Source organism: Haliotis rubra, unplaced genomic scaffold, assembly GCF_003918875.1.
Source record: "Haliotis rubra isolate DU_JTF1 unplaced genomic scaffold, ASM391887v1 Scf266, whole genome shotgun sequence".
NCBI classification, from domain to species: domain Eukaryota; kingdom Metazoa; phylum Mollusca; class Gastropoda; order Lepetellida; family Haliotidae; genus Haliotis; species Haliotis rubra.
The window spans coordinates 860388-888113 of NW_025766736.1; the positions used below are offsets into that span (position 1 = coordinate 860388).

The window sequence follows — 27726 nt, forward strand, 5'->3', positions numbered from 1 at the left end:
GTATGGAAATTCTACGATTGTGGCTTCTAATCCAAGATGAACCCTGAATATGTTTCTCGGTTTGTGGGTTTCATCAAAATTGTAAATATTGAAGACGTCATAATACACCTTTCTGTTCTTCATCAAACTGACAGACAGTGAAGTTGGACCGTTCAAAATTGCCAATAAACCTCACTAAGTCACTCACTCTTTCCTTTTGAACTATTTCTAACATCAAACATGTATAGAGTACAAATACATTTCGAATTGTTGGTTATTGGCAGTGTGAAACCCCTCAACATTGCTGCTGAATGGAGTTGGACTCGTACATCAGTTCAAGGTCATCAGTGTGATAGTTGTGCGATACAATCTCAACATTAAATGAAAATAAAGAGAACATATTAAATATGTTCTCGGGGAGATAAACGGACATAATGTAACATGACATGTAATGTTATCAAATCAAGATGTCTTGATCAGTGTAACCCGTGAAGGTACGGGTTAGAATAACCCTTAATGAACCCATGCTTGTCGCAAGAGTCGACTAACGGGATTGGGTGGTCAGGCTCGCTGGCTTGGTTGACTCATGTCATCGGTTCCCAATTGCACAGATCGATGCTCATGTTGTTGATCACTGGATTGTCTCGTCCAGACTCGATTATTTACAGACAGCCGTCATATGGCTGGAATATTGCTGAATACGGAGTAAATCTAAACTCACTCACTCACTCACTCACTCACTCACTCACTCACTCACTCACTCACTCACTCACTCACTCACTTGATCAATGTCATGTCATTTTTAAGTGTCCTAAGCATTGAAGCAATGTGATAGATCACTCCAATCAACCAACAATAAAATTCATAACCACTGATAGTCGTTCAGATGCACATACAAATATTCATGAGGTTTGGTCTATATGTCACCTCCTTTTGGTAATATGGTCAATTTTGACATCAGATGGAAGTGCTGCTTTTACCTCTGGGGAAATCCAACGTGGTGAAATTGCAGGAGCACAATAATGACAGGGTTCACTCTCACTTAGCCAGAGTCTACTCAAAAAAGCTCTTTTTAAGACAACATTGCATGCTAAATTTATAAAATGACTGCACTGAAATTAAAAGTTCTTTGTCAAAACATATATATGGAAAATGTAAAGAAATTCAAACAATACCATAATGCTATCAATATATCCCACTTTAATACAAATTTCACTCGTCTCCCTAATTTAGCATTTTGTGATACAGACTATGGCTCATCTGGACTAGGTATTATCAAAACACTAACCCTAGTCAGCCAAATCCCACTCTGGCTATGTGAGAGACCTGTTTTGACAGAATCTGGCTAAGTGAGAGGACATTGAAATGTCTGTTTAGGTTTGGTGAATAAGTTGACATAGCTCAAGCCCTGTAAATTCATGTTTCAGCACACCTTAGTAACATAGTAAAGTGGTCTTATGATGTAGTTGCATCTTCTCCCTCTTCTGGTTTTGTGTCCATTGTTGAATTTATATGTTCAGCATCTATGGCAAGCCATTTTCACATTTGTTACCAAATTACTTACACCTTTCTTTGTTTCAATGATATCTTAGAATAAATGAGATATAACTTGAATTTAAGCTATTTTGAAATGAATAAAAGTTACAGAAAATTGTTGCTTCCTGCAATGGCATTAATATTTTCTGAAAACTATTGCTGATACCTTAAATTTATGTTACAAACAGATGTCAACAATTTATTGAAAGATATCATCAATTATCTATGATACCTTTAATTTGATTCTTCACATGAAAACGGTCAGAAATGATGCTCTGTTGAATATATTATATTACCGTATATGACCGACCATAAGTCGGAAATTTGATACCAGAAAAAGGAGCTAAAAAATCAGAGCCGACTTATAATTGAGTTCATTAATCTACCCCCCAAAAACATGGTGTTTGGCAAGAATTTTGATGGTTGAAAAAGGGGCCTGACTTATAGTCAGATCTGACTTATAGTCGGTCATATACGGTAGTTCTCGTATTGAATTAACAATATCTTAAAGGATTAAATGAAGTGCGAAAATGATAATCCTTTGTGTTCAAAGCATATCATTATACTGCGTTTCATACACAGGTTAAGACTGGTTCATTTTTCTGTTACATTGACTGATAGGCCTCCAAAATGTCCTCAAAGTTTTTTTTTATGGATTAGGTAAAATGTCCCTTTAAAATTTGCTACCATGACAGCATAGATTGTTGTTGATGCTATGAATTACTGGTTTGCCTGGTTCAGACTTTACACAGGTTGTCTTGATAATTTGGTAGACCCTTGGGGTTTCTGAATGGGTCATTACACAAAGCAACATTACATACCCATGGATGCACACAGTCCATGAATTATTCCACACCAACATGCTTATAAACTTAACAACATCCTTAAATAATATGCGCATGTTTGTTCAAATTTCTACACTGTTTTAACTGTTTATTTCCACTGAAACAAGATCCAATTTACTGAAAGTGAAAGAAAATTGATCTGAACTGATGCTGACAGTGGGATAAATGAATATTGAATAGAGAGTATGTCAGATTTTGTTTATGAATATTTATTTAAGTATATGAACATTATCTTCAGCGAGTACACACCCTAACTGCACCAGTAGACAGAAAGCATTGGTGGAGTAGCATAGTGGTTAAAGTGTTCGCTCGTCACACTGAAGACCCAGGTTTGATTCCCCATGTGGGTACAATGTGTGAAGCCCATTTCTGGTGTCCCCCCACCAAAATATTGCTGGAATATAGTTAAAACGATACTCACCCACTCTTTCTTGCATGATTAGCTATAGCTATTACTGGTGTGGCCTTGAGCAGTGATCACTCTCTCCATTGCTGTTCAGTTTTTATGTATCTTTACAGCTGTTTAAATACAGTGTGGTATTGTTTATTTGGACCACATAAGGCTGGAAAGCCTATCTTTTTCAACGCATAGTTACACAGATAATCATCTACCAATGATTCGTGTATCTTCAAATTCCTTAAGTTGACATTAAAGGAATAAAATGAGGACTAGTAGGCTTGGGAGCCAGTATAATGTATCTCAGTAGTGTCCGTCTTAAAACTCCATACCTGCCAGAGTCCCTTGATTCAAATCACATAGCAGACCTCAAGTACTGCCTAAATATCGGACACTGCATGTGTAATGCATAAAGATTTCACTGCAGACAGCGCTCACCTCACCTTGAAGGTATACGGTGAGTAGTTTAACACTGAAGTATCACTTGTGTCCCATTATAGTAGGAGCATAGGCACTTCTGTAATTATGAATGGCACTTTAACGTCTTTGTTTTGTATTCAGCGTGAGAAAGAGCGTGGTGGAGGTGACCCTGACAACCCATTCGGTGATGACGAAGATGCTGACAAGTTGGAAGCCATTGCCAAGGCATTTGAAGAGAAATATGTAGGTTCAGTGTTAACACTGTTTGTATAGATTATGATATACTGAAATTGAGAGTGAAATTGTGGAAGAAGATGACAAAAATATTTCCTATCCCAATTTTAGTTTGTCGGTCTCACAACAAGTCATGACCTTCCCTCATCATGGTTATTGCTGTTAGTTTCAGGGACATATCTGTTTTGTTTATATCTAAACACAGTATTGCAGGTGGAATCTGTTGAAAACCCCACAATCCTGAATTCTTGATAAATAATAGTAAAGGTGACAAAACACATTTACTATAAGGTTTTACATGACGCGTGATTCCTGTGTATTTGACGCAACAATTTTCTAAAACACTCACAAAATTTTATCATATGAGTCAAGCTTGACGCAAGTTTTATGAGTGACCCTCAGAATTCAGTTCAATAAAATCGATTTGATAAACAAATCGCATGATAGCTTTCGATTTATTGCAAACTGTATTGAAAACGCTCGTGATAATCACAGAAAGTACGGGAACACCGAATGGCTAAAAACAGAGCCATGCTAGAATGCTGTAAAGATCCCAGCCAATAGCATTTGAGTATGTCATTCACTATATTTAGGCAGCCAATAGCTGTTGAATACGTCATTCGCTATGTTTAGACTGTTTTGGTCATTTAAGCATTGTCTGTCCTGTTAAGAAACTGGTTGCTTGACTCGTTTTTCGGTAATGAAAGCAAGAAAAACAAATCTCCTGACGTTTCTAATGATGAGCACTAAAACCATCTGCAAAAGCATGACCTGTGATATGTGGATTCAAGCAAAAAATAAATCAAACACCTTTACATTTGGTTGTCAAAATTTTCAGAAGTCGACATGAACGAGACATCAAGCTTCTAAAGATCACATTGATGCAGTTAAAATTCACGAAATGCAACAGCATTTCAGCACATCTGTCAAAAATGCAGAAAATGCAGACTGATGGTCACATTGAACAAATGTTTACTGTTTATGTGAGGGCTAAAAAATATCCCTGCTTATACTTTTAAAGATTTGATGAATCTACAAGTTATCAATGGTGTAGAACACTGCAGTAACTTTTACAGAAATTGTCATGTCATTAAGGAATCGATCTTCCATGTCCATACCTTGGCCTTATGTTGGATGAGACTTGTGACATCACCATACAAAACGAGCTTGCAATTTATGCCAGGTATATTGATGGTGAACTTTCTGGGTGAACCTGCTTGTATACAGTATACTGGACTGTGTTATGACTGATTTGAACAGTGAAAAATATACTGTTTATTAGCAAATCATATATATGACAATACAACACTAAACAACAAAATATTTGCAAAAATATATTGCTTTTTGATTCACACAAAGAAATAGTACACTAACATTTTCATGACTCCCAAATAATAAAAATGACTTCCAAAAATAAATACTGTGAGTCAACATGACTCCCATTTTTCAAAGTCTGTGTAATCAAGCATTGTAGCTGTCTTTTTGGTAAACATATATTCAGATTGTCTTGTCAGTTTAGATGCAATCTGTGGCAGACAAAGTAGATTTGGGGATATACTTAATGAATTTCCCTTTTGACAATTCAAATGTCATCTTGCTTGGATAATGTTTTATGTACGTACTACTACATCTAATTTGATAATTCACGGCCAAAGAAATGTTTATTGTTATTGAGGCTTCCATGGTCCTGATGGAAACTAAGAAGGCAGAAAATTCAGTTAAAAATATTTTGATGAATCAGTCTTGTTCATATTTAGCATTTAATTCCAGGTCTGCATAGGTAATTTGTAGTTATACACATACAGTATAATTAATTTTACCTTTAATCAATATTGCTGACTTGTGGGGTTGATATCAAAACTCTATTTTCCAATAAGCGGTAAACCTGCTGTTGTCCGGATGCTATTGCGGCCCCGATTCTGTCACTTAGGTAATTGTCTATTTCAGCTTGTCCCGATTATTGACAGGCCACTCTGATAGAGCTGGAATATATCTGACTGCAGCATTTAACCACATATAACAGACAGTTTTTATCATCTCTATATTTACCCTCAAAGGTCATTCTGCAGATTCAACTGGTAATTGCTTTTGCAGGGTCCAAAAGTGAAAACCAAGAAAGGTCGTCCCAGCGATCGTCTCCGTGACTTGGTGGACCTGGGTGATGGCTATGATGAGACAGATGCCTTTATTGACAACTCGGAGGCTGTGAGTATTAGCATTTGATTAGTCATGTTACTATAGAAAGATTGGTAATAATAGGTAGGGCTGTGTGTTGGCAAATAAATTGTGTTCCAATATATTGCGATATGTACTGGGATAGATTGGGAGCTAAGGCGTTTGACAGTGTGACATTGATTGCACATGTAGATCCTATTTTCTACATACTAAAGCCCTAAAAATAAATGTTATGGTTATGATAACAGTAATCTTGAATTTTGTGGGATTCTATTTTCTTTTCTATAAAAGTTATTGTTTGTAAATTATGCGGTTTTGTCAATGAAATACAATGGGAAACTTTGTGTGATAAAAAGTTTGTGTAGATTTTAACTATAACCATAGAGATAGTTGTAAAACTTTGTATATTTCTATTACCCAATATACCGGTTCTGAGAAAAACAACATTGTATTGCGTATCATTTGAAAGGCGTATTGCGATATACCGGTAATACTGAGCAGTCCTATGTCATGTTAAACTCACCAACTGGAATAAATATTGTAAGGAAAGCTTTTGTTCATACCAATGGGGAAGGTGGAGTCATCGGTCGGGGTTGTGAGTTGTTAGTTGGACTACCTCCATGGTGCTGTGGTTAGAACATCAGCCCGGAGAGTGGAAGGTCGTGGGTTCGATCCCCAGCTGTGCCATACCAAATGACGTTAAACTATGGTACTTGTTGGTCCCTGCCTGGCTCTCGGCATTAATGGGTAAAACAAGGACTGGTTGGCTTGGAGTCAGTATAATGTGTCTGAGTGGGGTATTCATGCTTAACTACGGCATGCTATCTCAGGACCAGCATAAATTTTGCACACCAACTGTGTAAACATGAATTAGTACTCTATTAACCTTGAAGTTGTACTATATTAACACTGAAACCGTTTGTACTTTATTAACATGAACTTGTATAATATTAACTAGGGGTGAAACAGTATGTCGGTATTAGTAGAACCGTGATATTTTGCCTTCGGTTCGATATACCATAATTTAATAAAAAAATGGTATTTTCAGTTTCCAAACCATTCTTCTATCTAGACATAAAATGACAGTTTTGTTCATTCAAAATAGCAAAGATTATGGTTCTTTTTTTCCATTAAACAATGTAAGGTGTGGCCCTTGTCAATTTTTATGCATTATGATCATATCTAGCATACCGAACTGAAACAGACCAAACCAAAGGCCTTGTACAGCAATACGTACTGTACCATGGTAGGAGCATACCATTTCACCCCTAGTATTAAAATGAATTATTTAGTATTGTATTAAGTTTAATTAGTACTCTATTAGCATGATATGTTTTGAGATTTTGTATTTGCGATGTTGGGAGTTGATTAGATTATCAGCCTCTGAACAGGTCTAAATGAATTTGGGCTAACTTGATGATCAGGAATGATTTCATATTTTGAAATTAAAGACCATAGAATTTCACTCTAATCAATATGTACAAATGGTAAAATAGTTCCTGTTCATATATGAAATCACATTATCTCTGGCACTGGCAGTATTCATCATCAAAATTCAATGCTTCTCTCTGTAAACTTATGTTATTGATATGGTACTTGCTGATGAAACATTTAGTGAGCCAGTTGTCTTGGTTATTTGAAACCTCAAACAGAATTATTTTTCGACTGATTTTGACTTGATTTCATGAAATCAATCTGTTAACGTCTTGCCTTAGGATTGAGTTGCATAATTGCTTTGTGCATAGAGAACCTCCTACATCACTGATTCATTAACTTCTTGGAAGATTGAGGACAAATAGCAACAGATTTATCATTTTGTTAAAACAGGTGCCAAAAATTAGTGAAAGGTTCCCTGAACAAGAGGTCTTGCATCTTATATTTAGTTTCAGGAATTTATCGAGGATTCCAAACTCTTGCTAGGCAATGGTACAAAATTAGTTATTATTTTGCATCAGTTGGTGAGGGTGTGCAAGTTGGCTGTTAAAAGCTGTAACATAGGCTCTTGACAATAGCATAAATATTAATTGGGACATTTTTCATTCCCTGGGGACATTTGTTGACATGCTGCAGTCTTGTGGTCGAATTACAACCTCTGAGTATGTCTTAATACATCCATGCGTAGTTACTTAAAGACTGCCTCTATCAGTCTTATGGACAGCAGTTATTCTTTGGAAGAAGACAGCTGTTCTCATCCACATCATACCAAAAGTCCTGATCATACTTGTTGTCAGACTTGTTATATTTGGGATTACACTTTCTCAGTAAAGTACAGATTCCAGTACTTTCTTGGGTTGAGTCCCATCCGGGATTCAAAGCCACACCCTCAGAGTCAGGCACCTAATTGCCAGCACACAAAGTCAGCCGCCTAACCGACTCAGCCACTGTAGATTCCTGGTAGTTACTCTGCCTGATGCTAAGTATTAACAGGATAAAACAAGGACCAGTCAGTACTCTTTGAGGCATTCATGATAAAACGCAGTATGGTATTTAACTGTTGAGCGCGCTGTAAAACGGAATTACCGGGACTAGAATGTGCAGTCACACACACGTATAAATACACATCACTATGTACGTACAATAATCATGATGTTAAGCCTCATTTCACCTCATGCTACCTCACCTACAAAATGTTTTGGTACTAATTAAAGGTGGTGAAAAACAATATAGCTGCCAGTTTTACCTACTGTTGCACAAAAAAATAAACAACTTTGGCAGGTAGTTAAGAAAATCCATGTTTCCATGTACATGGCTTACTTGTACATGTTCCTTAGACTGATGCCTAGTTATCAAACAGTTGCATGTAGAAAGAAAGTCATTTTATTATTTTTCTGTTCTGCTGTCTGGCCCCAGACAACTTGATCAAAATGTTGTAGGATCTGTTTTGCAGGGTTTTGCCTTCCCAATGAAACTAGCGGTAATAGTCTGTGGCATGCACCCTTGTCTGTCCATGCTAATTCTGTTTGAAATTACTGATGTTGATATTGAGCATCAGTGCATAGTTCATCCTTCCCATATGTACTGGACCGCCTCCGTGGTGTAGTGGTTAGAGCGTCCGCCTGGAGAGCGGAAGGTCGCGGGTTCGATCCCCGACCGCGTCATACCAAAAGACGTTAAAATATGGTACTTGTTGGTCCCTGCCTGGCGCTCGGCATTAATGGGTACATCAAGGACTGGTTGGCTCGGAGTGGGGTATTCATGCTTCACTGCGGCATGGTATCTCAGTGGGCTAGCACTATAAAACCAGCTTCAGTCTGGGGTAGTACAAGCAGCCGCACTTACACATACACACGCATGCATGTCGTCATATGAGCTGAAATATTCTCAAGCACGACGTAAAACCCAGTTTCACCTCACCTCACCCATATGTACTGCCATCATCAAGTTCTGTCCATCCTTCATGATAGTTTGAAACATTGTTCATGAATGAGTCGAGTCGAGATCACTATATATATATATATATTTCTTCGTTACGACAGTATGATGAGATTGTTCCACGTTGTTTGACTACAAAACTTGGAGGATTCTACATCAACGCAGGAGCTCTTGATTTCCGGTATGCATCCGAAGACTCCACAGATGATTTCCAAGGCCTCAAGAGTTCTGGCATCAAGAAGAAGAGAAAGATCAGGGTAGGTGTCAGGTGATATGATTGGCCATAGAAAATGTATGCTCAGGCTCATGTGACACTCTCTTGTTTGTTCTGCAGATCTTTTACATATTTTCATCATGAAATGATGATAATTTTTACACTTACATTTTTTCACAAATTGCCCCTTATCCTGTTCTTTGATCTTGGAGTGGAAATTACCTTAACAGCGCTTTGCAGCCTCTAGTAACTCATTGCCCCAGCACCACCCTGACCTAGTTGGTTTGTGCACAGTCACTAGAAGTCCGTGCACTACATGTGTCATGCTCTTTGCTGACCATGGGACTCCTGTTAAAGTCTTGTTTTTTGTTTTGTGACTGTTGGGTGCATTCAGTCTTTTCTTTGAGGGAAAAATTTCAAAGTTGTTTTATAAAAGTTCAATGTTACTTCTTTGATATTTTTCTGTGATCAGTTGATGTTTAGTTAACAATTATCTCTTGTCTGTATGGTGTTGGGATAGTCTAGTGGTTAAAGTGTTGGCTCGTCACGCCGAAGGCCCAGGTTTGATTTCTCACATGGGTACAATGTGTGAAACCCCTTTCTGGTGTCCCCCACCGTGATACTGCTGGAATATTGCTAAAAGCGTCGCGTAAAACCAAACTCACTCACTCAGTCTCTATGATTGGTATCGATAGCCAGTAAAAGCATGTACTGTATTCCTCCTATTACTCTGATTACTTGTGAATGAATAAGGCCACACTGCTGTGTAGCTGCCACATCACACAGACACCAACATCTGATACAGCCATGCAGCCATCGTCTCTCCACATTGCTTCATTATGTGTGGTTGATAAGTTTCCCACAAAATTCATAGGCAGAGTATGGCTAATTTGACTTACATGACACCTAATTTCTTGATTTTAAATACACACGCATCATTTAAACAGCACATTTTTAGGAAGTATATAATGAAAGTCAGGTGCATTGGTCAAAGTAATAAAGTTATACATAGCCAGTACGCATAAGTATGGAGTTCAGCTCTATATAAGATGCAGCACTGTTATACCCCATCCCAAGCTTATCAAATAGAAAACTGGTGTAATTTTCTGGAATTATTTCATTTGCCACATGTTTTCAGGTTTTGTCCATACACAGTTATTTCCCTTGATCCATGTTAGCTTCTTTCATGCCAAGAGTCTGCAGTGTGTACATCATGGACAAATTTCAATGGATACTGTTGGAATTACATAAAGAATATATGCTAATTGATTTAGAAAAAGTTGGCTCTATAATATTCTCATTCAATATAAGGGGCCTTTTGTGTGTTTTAATTTCAAATTTTATCAGGTTTTCTCACGACCTGAAGACATCCATGTGCTCATTTCTTCTCAAGGCTTTATGTGTGCCTGATGGGAGGGGAGGGAGCAGTAGTGGATCAATCTTCTAAGGTGCCTTAATTTGCTGTGCAGATTTGTGTCTCTTAAACACAAGAGAAACCTATTGTTTGGGGTTAAAATCTCAGTCCTACCTCACAGTTATGTGTCTCCGTTTGTTAGCACCATTCTTCTTCTTCTTCTGATCGCGGGGCGGTGGGGTAGCCTTGTGGTTAAAGTGATCGCTCCTTTTAGCCGAAGACCCGGGTTCGATTCCCCACATGTGTACAATGTGTGAAGCCCATTTCTGGTGTCTCCCGCTGTGATATTGCTTGAATACTGTTAAAAGCAGCATAAAACTGTACTCACTCAGTCTTCTTCCGATTCCTCTGAAGTACTAACAATGTTTTATTTGTTTCATGCTGGTAACTATGAATATTTATTTTTCCAGACAATTGAATCAGACTCTGACTCGAATGCGGAAGTCAAGAACAATGGTCCCAAGGTAGGTTCTCTTGGGTTTAAGAACAGCGCTTGATTTTGAGGAAATGAAAGCCACTTGCACCATGTGCAACCTTTGATAACAACCTTGTTGCACGAGACAAAAAACAAATTGCATCTGATTCTCATCATCAAATTATTCAAATTGCTTTGGTTTTGTTGTTGCTGATTTAGAATATTATACCAAAATTATTCTTGGTAGGATGAGATCATTTTATCGTTTTTCATAAAATTTCATGACACAAACAGTAACAGTCATTCAGTCACTGTCCGTGTAGTCATCAGAGTTGATGCCTCAAGCCAGTCCCTCATCATTCTGGGGCGGTGGGGTAGCCTAGTGGTTAAGGCATTTGCTCATCACTCCGAAAACCCGGGTTCGATTCCTCACATGGGTACAATGTGTGAAGGCCATCCCTGGTGTACCCCGCTGTGATATTGCTGGAATATTGCTGAAACTTAAAGCGCTGTAAAACTAAACTCACTCACTCACTCCTCATCATTCTGTTTTCCAGCTGAAGTTCATGTCATGTTCTTTGACTAGCAAGATATTAACATGTAGTGGGTGCAAGTTTCCATATATATGACCCATTTTGCAGTTTTAGGTTGCAGCTTTGTAGGTTCTAAATATTTAAATTGAGCCATGAAGAATGAATTCGGGAGGTTACATATGGCTGATTAGACTTTGCTGTGCCTAAACAACAGAGCTTATACCATCCCAGGTTCATTGGTTACATTGGAATGGTTAAAAAATTGCTTCATGAAATGAGTCTGAGATACTTTCACAATTCTGGATCTTGTTTTCACCTGCCTGTGATTAGAAGTCGGTATATACGTCTGAGTATATTTCCCCTTGATTTCATTCATGACCGAATAGTGTAACTTACTCAAATCAATTTATATCATCATGTTATACAAAACTGACTCGCGCTGAAGCTGGTATGAATTACACCCACATAATGAAGATGGCTTGATTGTAAAGCTGAAAAACTGAATACTACGGTGTAAGACCACACTGGTTCACTGACTTGCTCGATCCACAGAAGCGTAAGCTGAAGGAGGGAGTTGATGGGGAGAAGAAGAAGAAAAAGAGGCTGGTGATTGGTCCAGATGGGGAGAAGATTGTGGTGAAGAGAGGCAGGAAACCGCTGGACAAAAATAAACTCAAGTATGTTTTCTAACTATGGTTACTGTTATTACTGGCAGCAGTCTAAAAATGTGAACATTAAATTAATCACTAAAATGTGAATGTTGTTAAAAAATTATAAATATTCTCAGAAGACATCAGGGTAGAACTAATATAAACATGCTACTTTTTGCAGTCTGAGAACCACTTCCTTCTTGTTTTCGGCTGAAATCAGTGGACATGATTATACCATTTTCCTGGCCTGATTGAATACTAAACAGAAATTGTGGTATGCAAACATTATTTGAAATCAGTTATTCAAGTATTAACTGGTTAACTTTCTTGCTATGTTATTTGTGCACCATCATTTTGAGGATGTGAAATGAGATTATAATATTATGTTCAGGAAAAAGACTTCCCCAACTGTGTCGGAGCTGCTGAAACAGCAGACTGCCTCCATTTCCACTCCAACTCACGCTGTGAATGGTGGGGGTGGAGGTGGAGGTGATGGCAGCCGTCCAGCGGAGGAGGGCTACAATCCTTACGATGGCATTGGCAGCACTATTGAGATGCTGCTGAAGGAAGACTCGGAGAGCAGGGAAGGAGATGATGACAAGAAGCCTGAGACTATTGTCCCACTACCTCAGGGGCTCTCGGATAACCTTGTGCAGACCATCAACAGCCTTAGGAAGGTAGAGATGCGTTATCATGCATTCTTACTATCGCTGGAGCAAGTGATGAATCTCACTTGTGTCAGCAATTATTGATGGACTTGGGAGACTAATTAATGTCTTTAAAGAAAAAGAAACATCAAATTAAACTTAAGAAAGTATGTTTCTTATTTTGTTATGTATGTTAATTCAAGACATAGATGCAAGACATAAACAGATGCAGTTTCCTGAGTCGTATTCCTGTAATGTAAACAAGATACTTGTATGCTTGTGTCATTAAGATCCTTGATCATCATGTCGCGTTTCTTGTGAGATAAATGCCACTGAATGCTCAGACTATCAAACACTGTGTTTAAATCCCATGAATGGCAATGGTTCTTGCATGTGCGTGATAGGTCATAGTCTTGTAACCATGACTACACATTGCATCACACTTGATGAGAGTGGTTTTGGTATGTTTTTTCAGTCTGCCAAGGAGTCCAGAGAAGGAAAGTGTAAATTTTTCTCACCGAACGTGAACAGGATGTTGTTAGAGTGAGTTATGCTATCATTTATTTTGAAGCATAAATACTGACCAGAAGATATCCTTATCTACAGTACAGAATATTTTGACTATTCGACTTTGAATCTGCTCACCCAAACTAACACATAACAGATATCATTTGCAATAGATTAAGGTGTGTGAAATATTTTGTCAGCCATATTCTCTACACCCCGAGGCTTATAGAGTAATATATGTGTGGGGTATTATTGTAGCGTTGAGGTACAATCCCGTCAGCTGACGTGCGGGAACCGGTCCACCATCTTTGCCCATCTTTCCTGTTTCCTGCCATGTGGGAAGGAGACACTGTTGAAACGGGCCAAGAAACTTCGTCAGTCACAGCAAGATGATCTTCTCCGTGACCCACTCAACAAATTGAAAGAAGGTTGGATTTTCTGTCTTTAGTAGGGTCCATTTTTGCTCAATTCATATCTTGAATGGTCTCAATAAAATATGTATCATACATGAAGTTAAAAACATTTGCAGCCAGTAGAATTTCTCAGCCTTCGTCTGGATTTTTCAGCTCCTAAAATACATTTGGGACCATATACATCATTTTAAAATTAACAGATATACAAAGATTGAAAGCAACAAAAAAGTACGCAGATTTGTCTTTGCTGTTGCAGCTGTAAACAGCATGATGCCGACACTGTTGGAGAAATATGATGCAGAGAACCAGCTTGCCGTTCTTATGAGGTAAAGAACACATACCTTGACATGGGACCAGTGAAGGTCTGGGTTAAAATTGATCTTCAGTGACCCATGCTTGTTGTAAGAGGCGACTAATGGGATTGGGGGGTCAGGCTCACTGACTTCCTTGACACATGTCATTGTATCCCAATTTCGTAGATCGATGCGCATGCAGTTATATCACTGGATTGTCTGGTCCAGACTCGATTATTTACAGACTGCCACCATACAGCTGGAATGTTGCTGAGTGCGGCATAAATCTATACTCACTCACTTACTTGACATGAGCTTTTGCCATTCCTTAACAGAATCACAAGTTTGAGGTTTGCAGGTCTCTTGTGTGTCACATATTATTCTGAAGGTGCAGTGCTTACTTGTTTAATGATGTATGTTCTTCCAGAATGGAAAACAAGGAGAAGGATACAGACCAGAAAGAGCCAAAGGAGGAAGGATCGACAGAAAGTGATGAGGAAGAACAAAGAGGTCCAGATGGAGAGAAGAAGAAGAGGATAATGGGACCTCGTAAAAAGTTTGAATGGACAGACCATGTCAGGTTTGTTCAGATTTCCATCATGGATGCTTTCTCAAGCAAACTTTACACTGGAATGAAGTAAATTACGCTCTCTTGTCTCAATATATTATCAGCAGTATTGATTTGCAGGGCTCCAGATAACTTTTGGGGTGCGAGTGTACTTACACATCATATTGCAAGTGGAGGTGTACTGAGAATTTTGAAGGAGTACTGACATGTTTTTGTGTGAGCGAGTTGGTGATGTGGTTTGTCTGGACGATTCATCGATCACTATTTCGAACCATGTATTTGTATTTGAAGACGCGTGAGAAATAACTGAGCGACCGTGTGATGCACGAAATGTCAGGTCCGACTGGATATAAATAGGAACAGTGTAGTTTTTAGCCAATCGAAAAATAGTGACGCATATTGTTGCATGGCAACGCAAGTGATTCCTACTGTCGGGTTTCCTTATGTGTCAAATCGTGTTTCGCAAAAGAAACTTGACAAGTATTTATCCAAATTAGATTTCCATTTGCACGATACGCACGGAAATTAAATGTTAGACGTACAAAGGTATTTATGTGCGTACACGATACACTTGAAATCTTATATTATGTCGTACTTAATTGATTTTGAGGCGTACATTACGCCTGTACGCCCCTTATCTGTAGCCCTGGATTTGGATTATCTCTTTACTATTTTTGTTGACTTTAACTTTGAGAGACAGAGAAGAAAAGACAAGAAAAGAACATACAATCCAGTTGTAACATGAACCTGTCAAAAACTAGTGGGCCGACTCAGAGGGAGGGATAGGTTTTGGCAATGATGTAACTTCATACTTAGCAGGTTTTGACATGCATTTTCAGGAATCTGCTTTGTGAGGTTGTAAAGGTCAAGATGAAGACATTTGCTGCTGCTAAGCAGAGAGGGCAGACTGCAGAAGAATATATACGATTCTTCCTCGGCGCTGACGTACTTCCGATATGGCCAAAAGGCTGGATGCAGACCCGGTTAGTACTGAACATCGCAGGGTTTGGTCTTCTGGGTGATTTTCCTGTGGGAACCCCAGGCATGGAAGGGGCTACTTGCACAAAGTGATTTTAGTACTACTGTTATTCCCCTGTGTTGAAGTATCAGTAATTATCATAAAACGATTATCACTGTGAACAAGAGAAGGCAGCTTTCAAATAAGGTAATAGTAGTCTGTATTCTGGAGTACTCAACATTCAAGGCACAAGTATTAATTACAGGCTTGTTGTGAAGGACTTTGTCTTGTTGACGCATAAAAACCTGTAGAGGGGAGATAACTCTGGTAATAAAATGTATTGCATTAAATTTGGATGTCTTCAAACAGTTTCATTGTCTTGGATTGTATAGATTTCATCATTTGATTAGCCACTGGAGAGAAAACCTCTATTGGGTATATAATTGGAGAGGAAGGGCAAGACTTGAGTCACAGATACATGTATATCTATGAAGTCATGTGAAGTTGTCAGCCCAAGATTTGTTTATCATAGATATCAGATTTGATTTACAATGTATGCATGTGAGAGATTCTATGTTGTTTGTACATATTTTTTGTATATATATTCTTTACATTTCTCAAATAGAAGTGGTTTGAATTTAAAATTTGAAAATGAAGTGTCATTCTAGATAGCGATTTCAAAATATATATCTCTTGTATATATCTTTTGTATACATAGTTGCTACTGAAGCCATGCAACTGATGCCCTTATTACCCTTCAAATTTTTCATGAAACAATGTAATTGGATAAAGATTGTAAATTTGAATCTGTGTTGTAAAAAATGTCTAGCTTACATGTTGTATTTTTATCGTTTTCCATGCACATAGAATGCTGTATAAAGAAAGCAGAGCTGCTCATGCCTTATGGACAAATCCGTGAGTTTACTTCTCAGTTATAAGATAGATTAACAATATAGCTGTTGCACTGTTTGATAAACAATGTGCTCCTTTGTTGAAAAAAAGTGACATTTTCTATTTTTTAAATGGTTAATAGTAAAACTTTCATTTAAAAAAATAGTGTAAAAATGTACTTTCAAATGGAGAAGTCACTTAATCTGTTAACAGGAACTGATTCAAGAGATTTCTCAGACAGCTACCGTGTTATAGTTGATGTGTAATTTCTCTGCAGTTCTCCATGATGATCTTAAATTGTGACAGTGTTACTTGTTAAAGTGCATGTTCAGAATGGCCATGAATTTGTAGCTCAGAATTAACTACAGCACAAATGGCGTGATGTCATCATGATATATGTGAGGAAAAATTAATCTAATCATAAAATTGTATGGAAATATTGCCATTATGTTTTAATATTGCAGTGTCTTTCATTTGAATAATATTGATCTAATGCTGGATGGAAAATGGGGTTGATAAAGCATACATTCCTCATTATGTAGGCACATGTTTGATTTCCAACATGAGTGAGTGAGTTTAGTTTTACGCCGCACTCAGCAATCTTCCAGCTATATAGTGGCAGTCTGTAAATATGAGTATGATGTGTAAAGATCTTTGCTTTGTACCTTATACCCTCAATGATATTACTAGAAAATGTGTTAAAGTAATACAAAACTAGGGGTAGCCTAGTGGGTAAAGCGTTGGCTCGTCACGCCAAAGACCCGGGTTAGATTCCCCACATGGGTACAATATGTGAAGCCCATTTCTGGTGTCCCCTGCCGTGATGTTGCTGAAATATTGCTAAAAGAGGCGTAAAACCAAACTCACTCACTCACTCACATGGGTACAATGTGTGAAACCCATTTCTGGTGTCCGCGATTGTGATATTGCTGGAATATTGCTAAAAGCGGCGTAAAACTAAACTCATTCACTTACTAATACAGAACTATATTAAGTCATTTGTGTAGAAATAGTTTGAAGAGTTCAGTGAAACCTTTCAATGAGATTTTTTTCTCTTTATATTTCTCAGTCAGAAACCAAGGAAATCCCTTCAAAACACCAACAAGACTGCGTCTCCAACCCCTACCTCTGTGCCCTTTGGGGCCCGAAGCAATAACAACAGCATCATCGAGATATTTGATTCCGTTGACAATGATGCCTTCAAAGAGGGATCAGGTTCTGACAAGGAAACAGGCACCTTGCGACTCGAAGACTATATGGACATTACAGACGTGGACAACATGTTGTCTGAAATCAGTAAAACTGATAATGACTCTAGTATGCCCACTATTCTGGATTATGCAGACAAAATGAACACAAGTGCTACAGGTTTTACCCCAGACGTTAAGAAAAATACTGGGGCTGTGGATAGTCCACAAGGGAGGCCACATTCCACAGGCCAGACTATGGCTAGTGTGCAGAAAAGTCGTGATGTGAAACACGGACTGGTAACTGAGATGTTGCAAAGTCCTCTTCCATCAACACCTAATACTGCTAAGTTATCAACACCCAACCTTTTATCACCACAAACTGAAACTGTTACCCAGAAAAGTGCTTATATGGCTGAATTTGAGAAACATTTAATGGCAACCACAACATTGAAAGAATCACCTCCAAAACCTCAGGGCTCCCCTAATGAGCAATCTGCTTCGTCTAAACTGCAGTCAATGCTGGCACAAGCACAAGCCAGTAGTGGCCAACATGTGAAACAGAACCTTGCGACTCCTAAAACCTCACACATTGGCAGTGCCCAGCATGACCAAGGTCTCCAAGACATTCAGAAAAAATTGGCTTCATCCCCTCAGGCTCATAACAGACTCTCCTTGGGACAGAACACTGGCTCCAAACCACTTCAGACCTCTCATAAGACATCTAGCCCACTGAGTCAGAAAATGCAGGGCTCAACCTCTCAAACTCTTCATAACCCTCACTCTTCCCTACCACACAAACTGTCACTATCTCAAGGAACGAAATCATTGTCTGCTCAACCTCAGAAAGCACCATCTGTTCAACAGCAGAAAACACCATTGTTCCAGCAACAGAAAGCACCATCACTCCAACAACAGAAAGCACCATCACTCCAACAACAGAAAGCACCATCACTCCAACAACAGAAAGCACCATCACTCCAACAACAGAAAGCACCATCACTCCAACAACAGAAAGCACCATCACTCCAACAACAGAAAGCACCATCACTCCAGCAACAGAAAGCACCATCACTCCAGCAACAGAAAGCACCATCACTACAGCAGCAGAAAACACCATCAACCCAACCACAGGTTGCTGGTCTCCACAAGAAACAATATACTTCAGAAACAAGGCAAAAGGTGGAGTCATCTGCTCCCAAGGACCTGGTTGTGCCAAGCTCTTTGTCCACTGCTTCCATAGACCAGGAGGCAGTGAAGCAGCTGCATCAGCAGCTTCTGCAGTTAGCCAATGCTCAGTACAAACCTCCAAGCAAGTCCGTCAGCAGCAGCAAGGCAGGGCAGGATTCCGTTGTGGGACAGTTGTTTAAACAGCCACTTCCCGCAAATATGGCAGCTCAACAAAGGCAGATGCAACCTGGGAAGACCTCAGTCACGTCTGCCTTAAAAATAGACACTCAGAGCTCAATGGGAGCATCACCACAAAGACATTCCCCACAGGATCAGTTGAGAATGTCCCCTCAAGGTCAGAGACATGTGAGTCCAAGTCAGAAGCAGACATCATCTGTGCATATGTCTGGAGGATCTCTTCATTCCCCTACCAGCAGTAGGAAATCTCCAGGTGAAGTGTCAGGTAAGGTTCCAGCTGGTATGGGTAACCAGCTCTCCCCAAACCAGGCACGGGCTATGCTCAGTATGCAGAACCCAAGTGACAGTCTAGCTCATGCTAAAAGAAGTGCTATTGCTAATGACGCCTTATCTAGGAAAAAAAATGTAGAGAAATCAATACTAGAGAAAGTGATCGAAGATTATACAATGGAGATGAAAGTGAAAGAGCAGCAGCAGCAGCAGCAGTTTACTGGCTCAGGGCAGCTGCAGGTGACTGCTCCTGCCCTCAGTCCATCTCAGGGATCCTTGCCTCGAACAATGTGGCAGCAGACTACAGGCAGCTCCCCAACATCCACTGGCACCAGTCGCATGTCGGCATTCAGCCCTCCCTCAGGAACCAACAAACCAACCAAATCTGTGTCTCCAATGGTTATGCCATATATGCAGCAGCGGAGCAGGCCTCAGGACTTGATAACAGGTAAGACCAATTTTAGGTGTTGTTTAAAAGGTAAATGACCTTTACTTTAGTCCTGCTGAAGAGTTCAGGTCTAAATAGTGCCATTGAGTCTATTGCTTTTCTTGAAAAATGAGAAAGATGTGTTTGAATTTAGTGTATAAAACTGCTGCTGCACACAAACAGTATGAATGAATGATCTCAAGGCAAGGCAATATGTCATGCCAGGGGAGGTGGAACAGGTGATTTCCCTCTCAGCTGTCTGGGTCCACGCTTGAGCCATAGAACTTGAATATTGCTAATTCTCTCACATCCATGGTGCTTCAATTGACTTCAATCATCCTGCTCATTAGAAGCGAGTCAGATGTGGTAAGACCCACCATGTTTAAAGAAGTCTTCTTTCCTTCAGGCAACCGTGTTTCTGCACCCCAGCCTGCTCATAGCTCAATGTCCCCAAATGCTACTGCCATCAACACATTTCCCAGTCATTCCCAGCCACCAGCAGCTCATTCCACACTGCCCGGTAACCAGCACCAGATGACGGGTGAGTCCAATAAACTGCACAGCTCAAGCTTACAACCTAGAGGATTCTCACATGGAAAACTTACAGGGCCTTGTTCAGCATATAATCTTAGCTCTGCTACTATCATATGTATTTACTTGAGATATAGATTGTCATAGTGCTGAGTTCAGATTGAGTAACAAGGTCTGTTTTTTTTCATGTTTGTTACCATTAACAATAATATGGATTTGTCGGTCACATTGGTTGTTGTGTACAATGAATTTGGCTGACTGCCAAATTATCAGCTGTGAAATTGTGACAGTGATGCTCTTTAGTCTCGTACAGGCCACACTGTTGTGATACTTCTGTAATGTTTTTCCAAGGGTACTAAACATTTGTTCACTCACTCTGACATGCAATTGGTTAGGATGAATGTGCACTTTAGGCAGCACAGCACACGATAGACCAGCACAGTTACTAGATACTAGAACAGGGAATACCTTCAGTCTAGAGATGAAGTCCGTCCAGATGGACGATATGTTCAGCTTCTCATTCTCTGTTTTGTACTTCCTATCCAACATAAGTAACACTATTATCACATATATCACTTAATCATAGCAATTGTGGCTGTGTTCATGGTTGTCTTATGACTTTTTAGGGAATGATAATTTTGTCATCATTCTTACCATACCTAACTCTAAAATGATTCACAAGTATGTCCAAATGGACAAGTCCAAAGATACTTTAAAACAACCCTGAAGTCCAATGATTGTGTTTTATTTGGCCCTGAAAACACTATTTTTGATCTTGGCTTGTCAGAAAGGCTTGAGTATATATCAGATGATTAGTTGATCTGTGCAAATTTGACTCAGACCAGACAATGCAAGAAAGGAATTACATTCTCTACAGCAATAGAGTGTTCTCATCTACTATACAGCTTCAAGGCTTTGCTTTTGCATTTAACATGTTTTGCTTCTTGCTCTGATATAACATGATGTGTCTCCCATTTTCTTTACCAACTCACATTGTCTAGTTTTATCGAAAAAGGATTTAAATTCTTTGTTTCTTTCGTCATTAATGTTACATCATTAAACCCATTGAAAATGTGAAGAAAACTTGTTTCACTGGGACAAATATGAGTTGTACAGAGTAGCTGGGAGACGCATTATGTTGTCAGGCACTGCTTTCTGCCTTTCAGGGTTACCTCCCCCTCTCGGCAGCCCACACCTCTTCCTGTCGTCTGCCACGCCCACAACCACAGTCGCTGCCATGTATGGTAGGACACTGCCAGGTAGGGGGAGAACTCGCTGCTTTGCATTCAGGAGATCTGTGTCTAATCTAGATGCTTTCAAATGTAGAAGTTATATTTCATAGTTGATTGTCTCCCTTGTCACAGTCTCTCTTTCATAGTGAGAAACAGCTGATTCTGTTGTGTGAGTTTTCTTTCAAACCATAATGCTTGCATATTGATCAGGATTCTGTTCATGCTTGACCTGTTAATGAAACTGTAGATAGTGAAGATAGAGTAGTAAAACTGCTTTTGCTGTTGGAAGTAGCACTTCCAGTGTTAGTCACGGTTTAAGGTGTGGCCATTCAATATTCTTCTGGGATGGGGGATATTTGTTTTTAAACCACTGCTTTAAAACATACAAACAGTTCCTCTGCATGGAGGAGCCAGACATATTTAGTATTGCCTGCAATGTAATAATTTATGGACCACTTGGCATTTCAGGTGAACTGTATATTTTAATTGTAACACCAAAGGACACATTTTGGTTAATTTTAAGATCTTCCCAACCCCAGAATATTAAATGGCCTGCCTGTGAACCAAGTGATGTGCATCTCTTAATTGTTGTATGCGCATAGTAATAACCTGATTGTTCCATTCTGAATGTACAAGTATCGGAAACAAGAGTTATGTCCCTTACACTGCCAATGATGACAGGATTCTTCAGCGATTGACACGATTGGCCATGTATTCAGTGCAAATATGGTTTTTTTCGTGACTGAGGTCATGCACTTTTCACAAAGGCACTTGTAAGTGTACTGTGTATGTTGAAATACTGCATTGAGGTTAGAAGTTGACATTAAAACCAATCCAGTCTTCATCAACTTGGTAGAATGTTCAGTCCTTTTCAAAATTGTTTTTTCCAATTAACCAACCTTAAACTTATTTGCACTGAGTCCAAGGTCTTGAAATGACTTAAGTATGGACCAGTTATTTGTTGGTGTAACAAGTTGGATTTAGGTCTTAAGAAACTCTTTATTTGCTATATGAAGTCCTATGCTGGTATCCGTCGTGTAGATATCCCTAAATACACAGGATAATAAGGGATGGTGGGGTATCCTAGTGGTTAAAGTGTTCGCTCGTAACGCCGAAGACCGGGGTTCGATTCCCCACATGGGTACAATGTGTGAAGCACATTTCTGGTGTCCCCTGCCGTGATATAGCTGAAATATTGCTAAAAGCGGCTTAAAACTAAACTCACTCGCTCGCTCACAGGAAGATATCTCAATTTCAGTTCCGTCTGTTAATCTGGATCTGAATCTGAATCACATGCACTTATCGTAAGATTGTTTACTAAATGATTGGCTCAAAGCAGACCATGTGCTGAATCTCTTTGTATTTTATTTACGTTATCTAACCACCATCTGAGAAGGCTTTTGATAGAAAAGTGATCATTCTTCTTGGTCTTTCAGATCCTTCACACTCTCCAAACAGATACTGAAGACTGGGACACAGCAGCTGATATACCAGGGATGTGATGCACACTGTAAATAACCCCACTGACAGTGTAGGGTATCTTCGTCTGTCAATACTACTGTCTGAGATAGGACATTACTGAGATTGCACTTCAGTACTGCCAGCTATAGTGATATCATTTCCTACCTGTTCATACAATCACTCAGTGAGACATTACATTTCCATATGTGCTGTTCATGCCATCTAATGCAGGCAGTATTTATATGCTGTTGCAACTAAGCTATATTGTATCTCTCAAGTAAGGCCAGTTTTGTTTCTTGCCGGTCATATTTTTTCGAGAATAAGAAGAAAAAAAAGAAAATATTTCCTCGCTCAAAAAATAAAATCCTAATGTTGATGTGATATAAGTGAAATACTCTTGAAGTCAGTGTGAAACCTAAACTCACTCAACTTATATTTAGTTGATATAAACAAAACAAAAGAGTTAACATGGAAACTCATGTGGGTTTTTGCTTTGACTGCTTTTTCTTCTTCTGTTTTTTCCTCCTGCTGTTAGGTTTTCTGAGGACAGAAATCCATAAAACAAGAAATAAAATTGGTCTGGCCTAAAGTTATCTACGATATTTGGGCATGGCAAATTCCTTGTATACAACACCAAACTTCATCCACCACATTAGTGATCATGCTGAAGTTTCTCTTCAGATGTGTCTGACTTAGGTTCATCTTTACCAGCAGTGTTATTTATACTGTCATATGCATGTGCACATTGTATATTTATATTTCGAAGTAGTTAAACGACCTTTTTACCAGTTGACTGCAATCTCAGGTATTTCACATTTGGAAGATCTACAATGAGACACCTTATTGTGTATGTCCTTGTCAATATGTGATACTGGATTGCTTCATTAACCAAACATTTGCTGATTACTTACCAATCTCGCAATAATATTGCCAGACCATTAGTCTGTCATTTTCATTTTAAGTTATTCTCACACCAAATTAATTTTGTTTATACCTAGATGTTATTTTCTGTTAACAGTTAGCAGAGATTCAGATTGATGCGGGTTAATGTGACCTACTATCTGGGAAGTTACATATGAGAAATAATGGTTCAAGGAACCATATTGCTCAATATTGATGGTCATATATACAGGGACTAATACCCCATGTCCCTCTCAGTCTGAAGCACTGAATTAATTTAGGTGATGTAGTGTACATTAGACTGTGAGAAAATGTCAGCCACATTGTAGAATACTATCTGTACTGGTTGTGAAGATAAGGTTTGATATTAAGCAGTTTTATAATAATGTTGACCCTCATAATTAAAAACACAACTTTGCCATAATTGTTGTTTGATGAATGGTGTGGACTTGTTCCATCCACACTTTACAACTGTTTCTATATGTAGGGATAATGGTATAACCTGCTCACGCGTTGAATACATGTTGATATTACTGTTGGTAATAACTGTCATAATGCTACGGAAGGTGGGATATTGTTGTGCACAGAGTTCGAAATTAAGCTTGTTATGTCTGGCGTCCCAGTGAGGACCCTAAGTTTAACCTTATGCATTTACGGGGTCTATTGGTTAAGATATTACAGCAGAAAACCTATGGCCCCTGGACTCACCTTAGTTTCGAACGCTGTGTGTGTATTTATTGTTTAACTCTTCTATTCAATAGAGTTATGAAATATGAGAACATAATTGCCTATCAGTGTTATAATTACTGCAGCAGCCATGCGTTATGGACAAGACAGTGTGATACCATATTTGGTGATGGAATTCTGTCCGTCATGCTTATGTATGAAGGTAACATCAAGAAAAACAGGGTAATTTGGATGAAACATGGATAGTGCTGATGCATTGTAAATTGATAAAGGCTTTTTGGCCTTACAAGGGCTGTAATAGTACTTAGTCACAAGTGCTGACTCGACACAAAGGTCAGGATATCATGCTGGACGTGAAAATTATACAGTTGTGTTATAAAGGCACCATTTTTTGTCATCAATAAGAATGCCAGGTAAACCAAAACCTGTCCAGTAAATATGAATCATTAAAGTTAACAAGCTTTCAGAATTGTTGTCTTACTTTAGAATACAGTTTTTCAACCATGAAAGATGCTTGCTGTATGTTCATGTATCATGTCAAACAGATGCATGATATCATATACTTCACCATGTCCAAAAGAGCAACATTGACTCATATTTCAGAGATGCCAACTTCTACGATTTTATCGTAGTCGCTACAAATTTTAGGATCAAACTACGTCAATACGAATGCGCTAGAAATGCTACGGCATTTGTAGAAAATTCATTAAAATTCACATATATAGACAAAAACATATATTTTCGTTGATTATTAAAGACGCCGATTCGCCAAAAAGAGATGACAAGAAGAAATGTAATGCTGATAATTTGGAAATCTGCTGTTGGAGGAATGTGAAATAAAGCTTCACTCTTGATTAGTGTCATATTATCTTTCTCAGAATCCATCATGATTTTAAGTATTTAGTTGTCAAACTACTAAGTTTGATCCTTGAAACTGCTATTTGGAACACTTTGGGGTTGGCATCTCTGATATCTTTGACCCCCATACAAACACATGATGTCCATATCTTGATATATTTGAAGGCTACTACTGTGGTCAAGTTACTTGACTGCCTGTCATCCGTGTGATATTGGTACCAATATTGAAAGGAGGTATTTCTGTCAATGATTGGAGATGTTAGCATGTTGGTAGAGCCCTAAAGAAGCCTCAACATGTACTGAACTGAATCTGATGAGCATAACACAGATAACTGCTATAATATATATACAGTGTTGGTCATTGGTCACCTCATAACTTCTAAGCTTGGGAATATTGTTCTCAATTCAGGGCATTATAGATGTGTAAATAGTCTCGTATTACCCGACGTAAGTGTGCTACTGAAGGCCAGTGCTAGTTTTATTTGCTGCTGATTTAGGTTGCATAGTTCGATCTTTGTTTTGCATACGTTAAACCCATCTTTCATTTGTAGATTTGAAATTTGTAAATAATATTCATTATGTTTCTGTTAAAGGTAATGAATTGACAGAAAACATTGCTTGTATGAATTGAGTGTTGGTAGATAATTGTTTTGAGACTATAGTTTGGCATGGGTCTCTTTCATTCCATCGGTATTATAGTTTCTCTCATCTTGAGTATGTATCCGTGATGAGATCAGGAACAATGTCTCTCGTGTTGACAGCTAATGACACATATCCACAGAAATATGGAGCTTTTATATTATATTCCTTTCAAATAAATAAGTAGAAAAAGTGGAACACTAAATTCACCTTTTCATTTTACTGCGGTGATTTTCTTTGTGTGCACACTTTTTTGTTGGAATACTCTCTTTAGATTCATTAATTCAAATGTTTTGTTTTTTACCCTTTTGGCAACATTTTGGCAAGAATGGAAACCTCAAAAAATGCAAAAATCACAAATCAACAAACAAATGCAATGCTAGTGCTACTTTGAACTGAAAGTCCATTTTTTGTGGTTGAGTAATTGTTTTAGTAAATTGGTTCTTATCTTTGAAACAAACCTGCATGGCATTACAACTGTGTTAAGTGTCATTTCAGTACTTGATTTATTTTCACTTGAGAAAAAGACAATAGTTGGTTGTAGTATGACTAGTACATTCACTAAAGTGACAGATTTTCATATTTAAGCAGTTAATAGGCCATGTTCAGAAATTGTTTTGGTAGAAATATTTTCAATGCAAGTGTGAAATTTAGCATTATAATTTTAGTAAACTAAAATGTTTCTTATAGAAGTAAACTTTGCAAGTACATAAATCATTACTATCATTGTGATAGTTAGTGGTTATAAATTTGTTTTCAGAAGCTTATGTCAGACTTGTCCGTAGTATCAGAGTATTCACAGAGTAGCACAATGTATAGCAGCCAACTGTTAAACTCTCATTCCAGCTTTAATCATTGTTCTACCTCCATTGAAATGATACCACACAATGTGAAGCAAGCTGTCATCAGAGGATCAGAAGAGGACGGAATGAAACATTCATTTGGCAGCTCAGGTTGCCCATTTTGCATGTTTAAACAATAACTGCAAAAGAAATGGTTGAAAATATGTTGCATGCTTTGTGACTTTGGGTAGAATGATGCATTTACATATTTGATGAACCATGTGGCCCATGTTAAATGTTTATGTTTCAAGGTTTATCAGCACCAGGCCCTAATGGGGCAGAGTTGTAGCCAAGGCTAGTGGTTAAAGCCTTTGCTTCAATTCACCACCTGAGTACAATGTGTCAAGCCCATTTCTGGTGTCCCCGACCGTGATATTGCTGGAATATTGCTAAAAGTGGAGTAAAACCACGCTCACTCATTCACCATGCCCCCCCAATTTAGCTGCCGTGATATGACTCAAATACTGTTCAGTGGCTTAACGTTAAACCCCACTCACTCACTCCAGTGATAACTGTATATTTGTCACCCTCCTTGTTGGTTTCACAAACCTGGGGAGGTCACAGATGTCCTTTCTCCAATTTTCTGTCCCAGATTTGCCCTCATTATTCTTTTTGGTTTGTTGGTACCATCCCTATGATCATAGATTTTGAGCTCATAGATTTTTTACCACAAATGGTAAATGTCCAACACCTGCATTACATATGGATTTCCCCCTACACTAAGATGACCCAGCATCATGTTGTAACTAAATTACTGACCGAAGCTGTGTTAAACCATACCCACAAAGAAGACCTCACAGTAACATAGTGTTAAGTACAGTTGTCTCGGGCTAACCGAAGATGTATAAAATAGGTCAAATCAA

The 27726-nt window shown here is 38.6% G+C and overlaps 1 protein-coding gene across 2 annotated transcripts in view; it reads left to right on the plus strand.

The window, feature by feature from the left end:
- The window catches only part of LOC124280380 (ubinuclein-1-like), a 31337-nt gene extending 8025 nt beyond the window's left edge, over nucleotides 1-23312 (plus strand). The window contains exons 2-17 of one of the 2 annotated variants that reach the window (XM_046716287.1): nucleotides 3319-3420; nucleotides 5506-5616; nucleotides 9063-9215; nucleotides 10997-11050; nucleotides 12087-12211; nucleotides 12576-12861; nucleotides 13307-13374; nucleotides 13597-13766; nucleotides 14008-14077; nucleotides 14472-14624; nucleotides 15452-15595; nucleotides 16438-16485; nucleotides 17531-19734; nucleotides 20120-20254; nucleotides 21411-21503; nucleotides 22913-23312. In XM_046716287.1, coding sequence (XP_046572243.1) covers nucleotides 3319-3420; nucleotides 5506-5616; nucleotides 9063-9215; nucleotides 10997-11050; nucleotides 12087-12211; nucleotides 12576-12861; nucleotides 13307-13374; nucleotides 13597-13766; nucleotides 14008-14077; nucleotides 14472-14624; nucleotides 15452-15595; nucleotides 16438-16485; nucleotides 17531-19734; nucleotides 20120-20254; nucleotides 21411-21503; nucleotides 22913-22941 — 3945 coding nt within the window. In that variant the 3' untranslated portion in view covers nucleotides 22942-23312. The remainder of the gene's footprint in view (nucleotides 1-3318; nucleotides 3421-5505; nucleotides 5617-9062; nucleotides 9216-10996; nucleotides 11051-12086; nucleotides 12212-12575; nucleotides 12862-13306; nucleotides 13375-13596; nucleotides 13767-14007; nucleotides 14078-14471; nucleotides 14625-15451; nucleotides 15596-16437; nucleotides 16486-17530; nucleotides 19735-20119; nucleotides 20255-21410; nucleotides 21504-22912) is intronic. The other variant, XM_046716288.1, reaches the window with a different exon arrangement.
- The last annotated feature ends 4414 nt before the right edge of the window (nucleotides 23313-27726 follow it).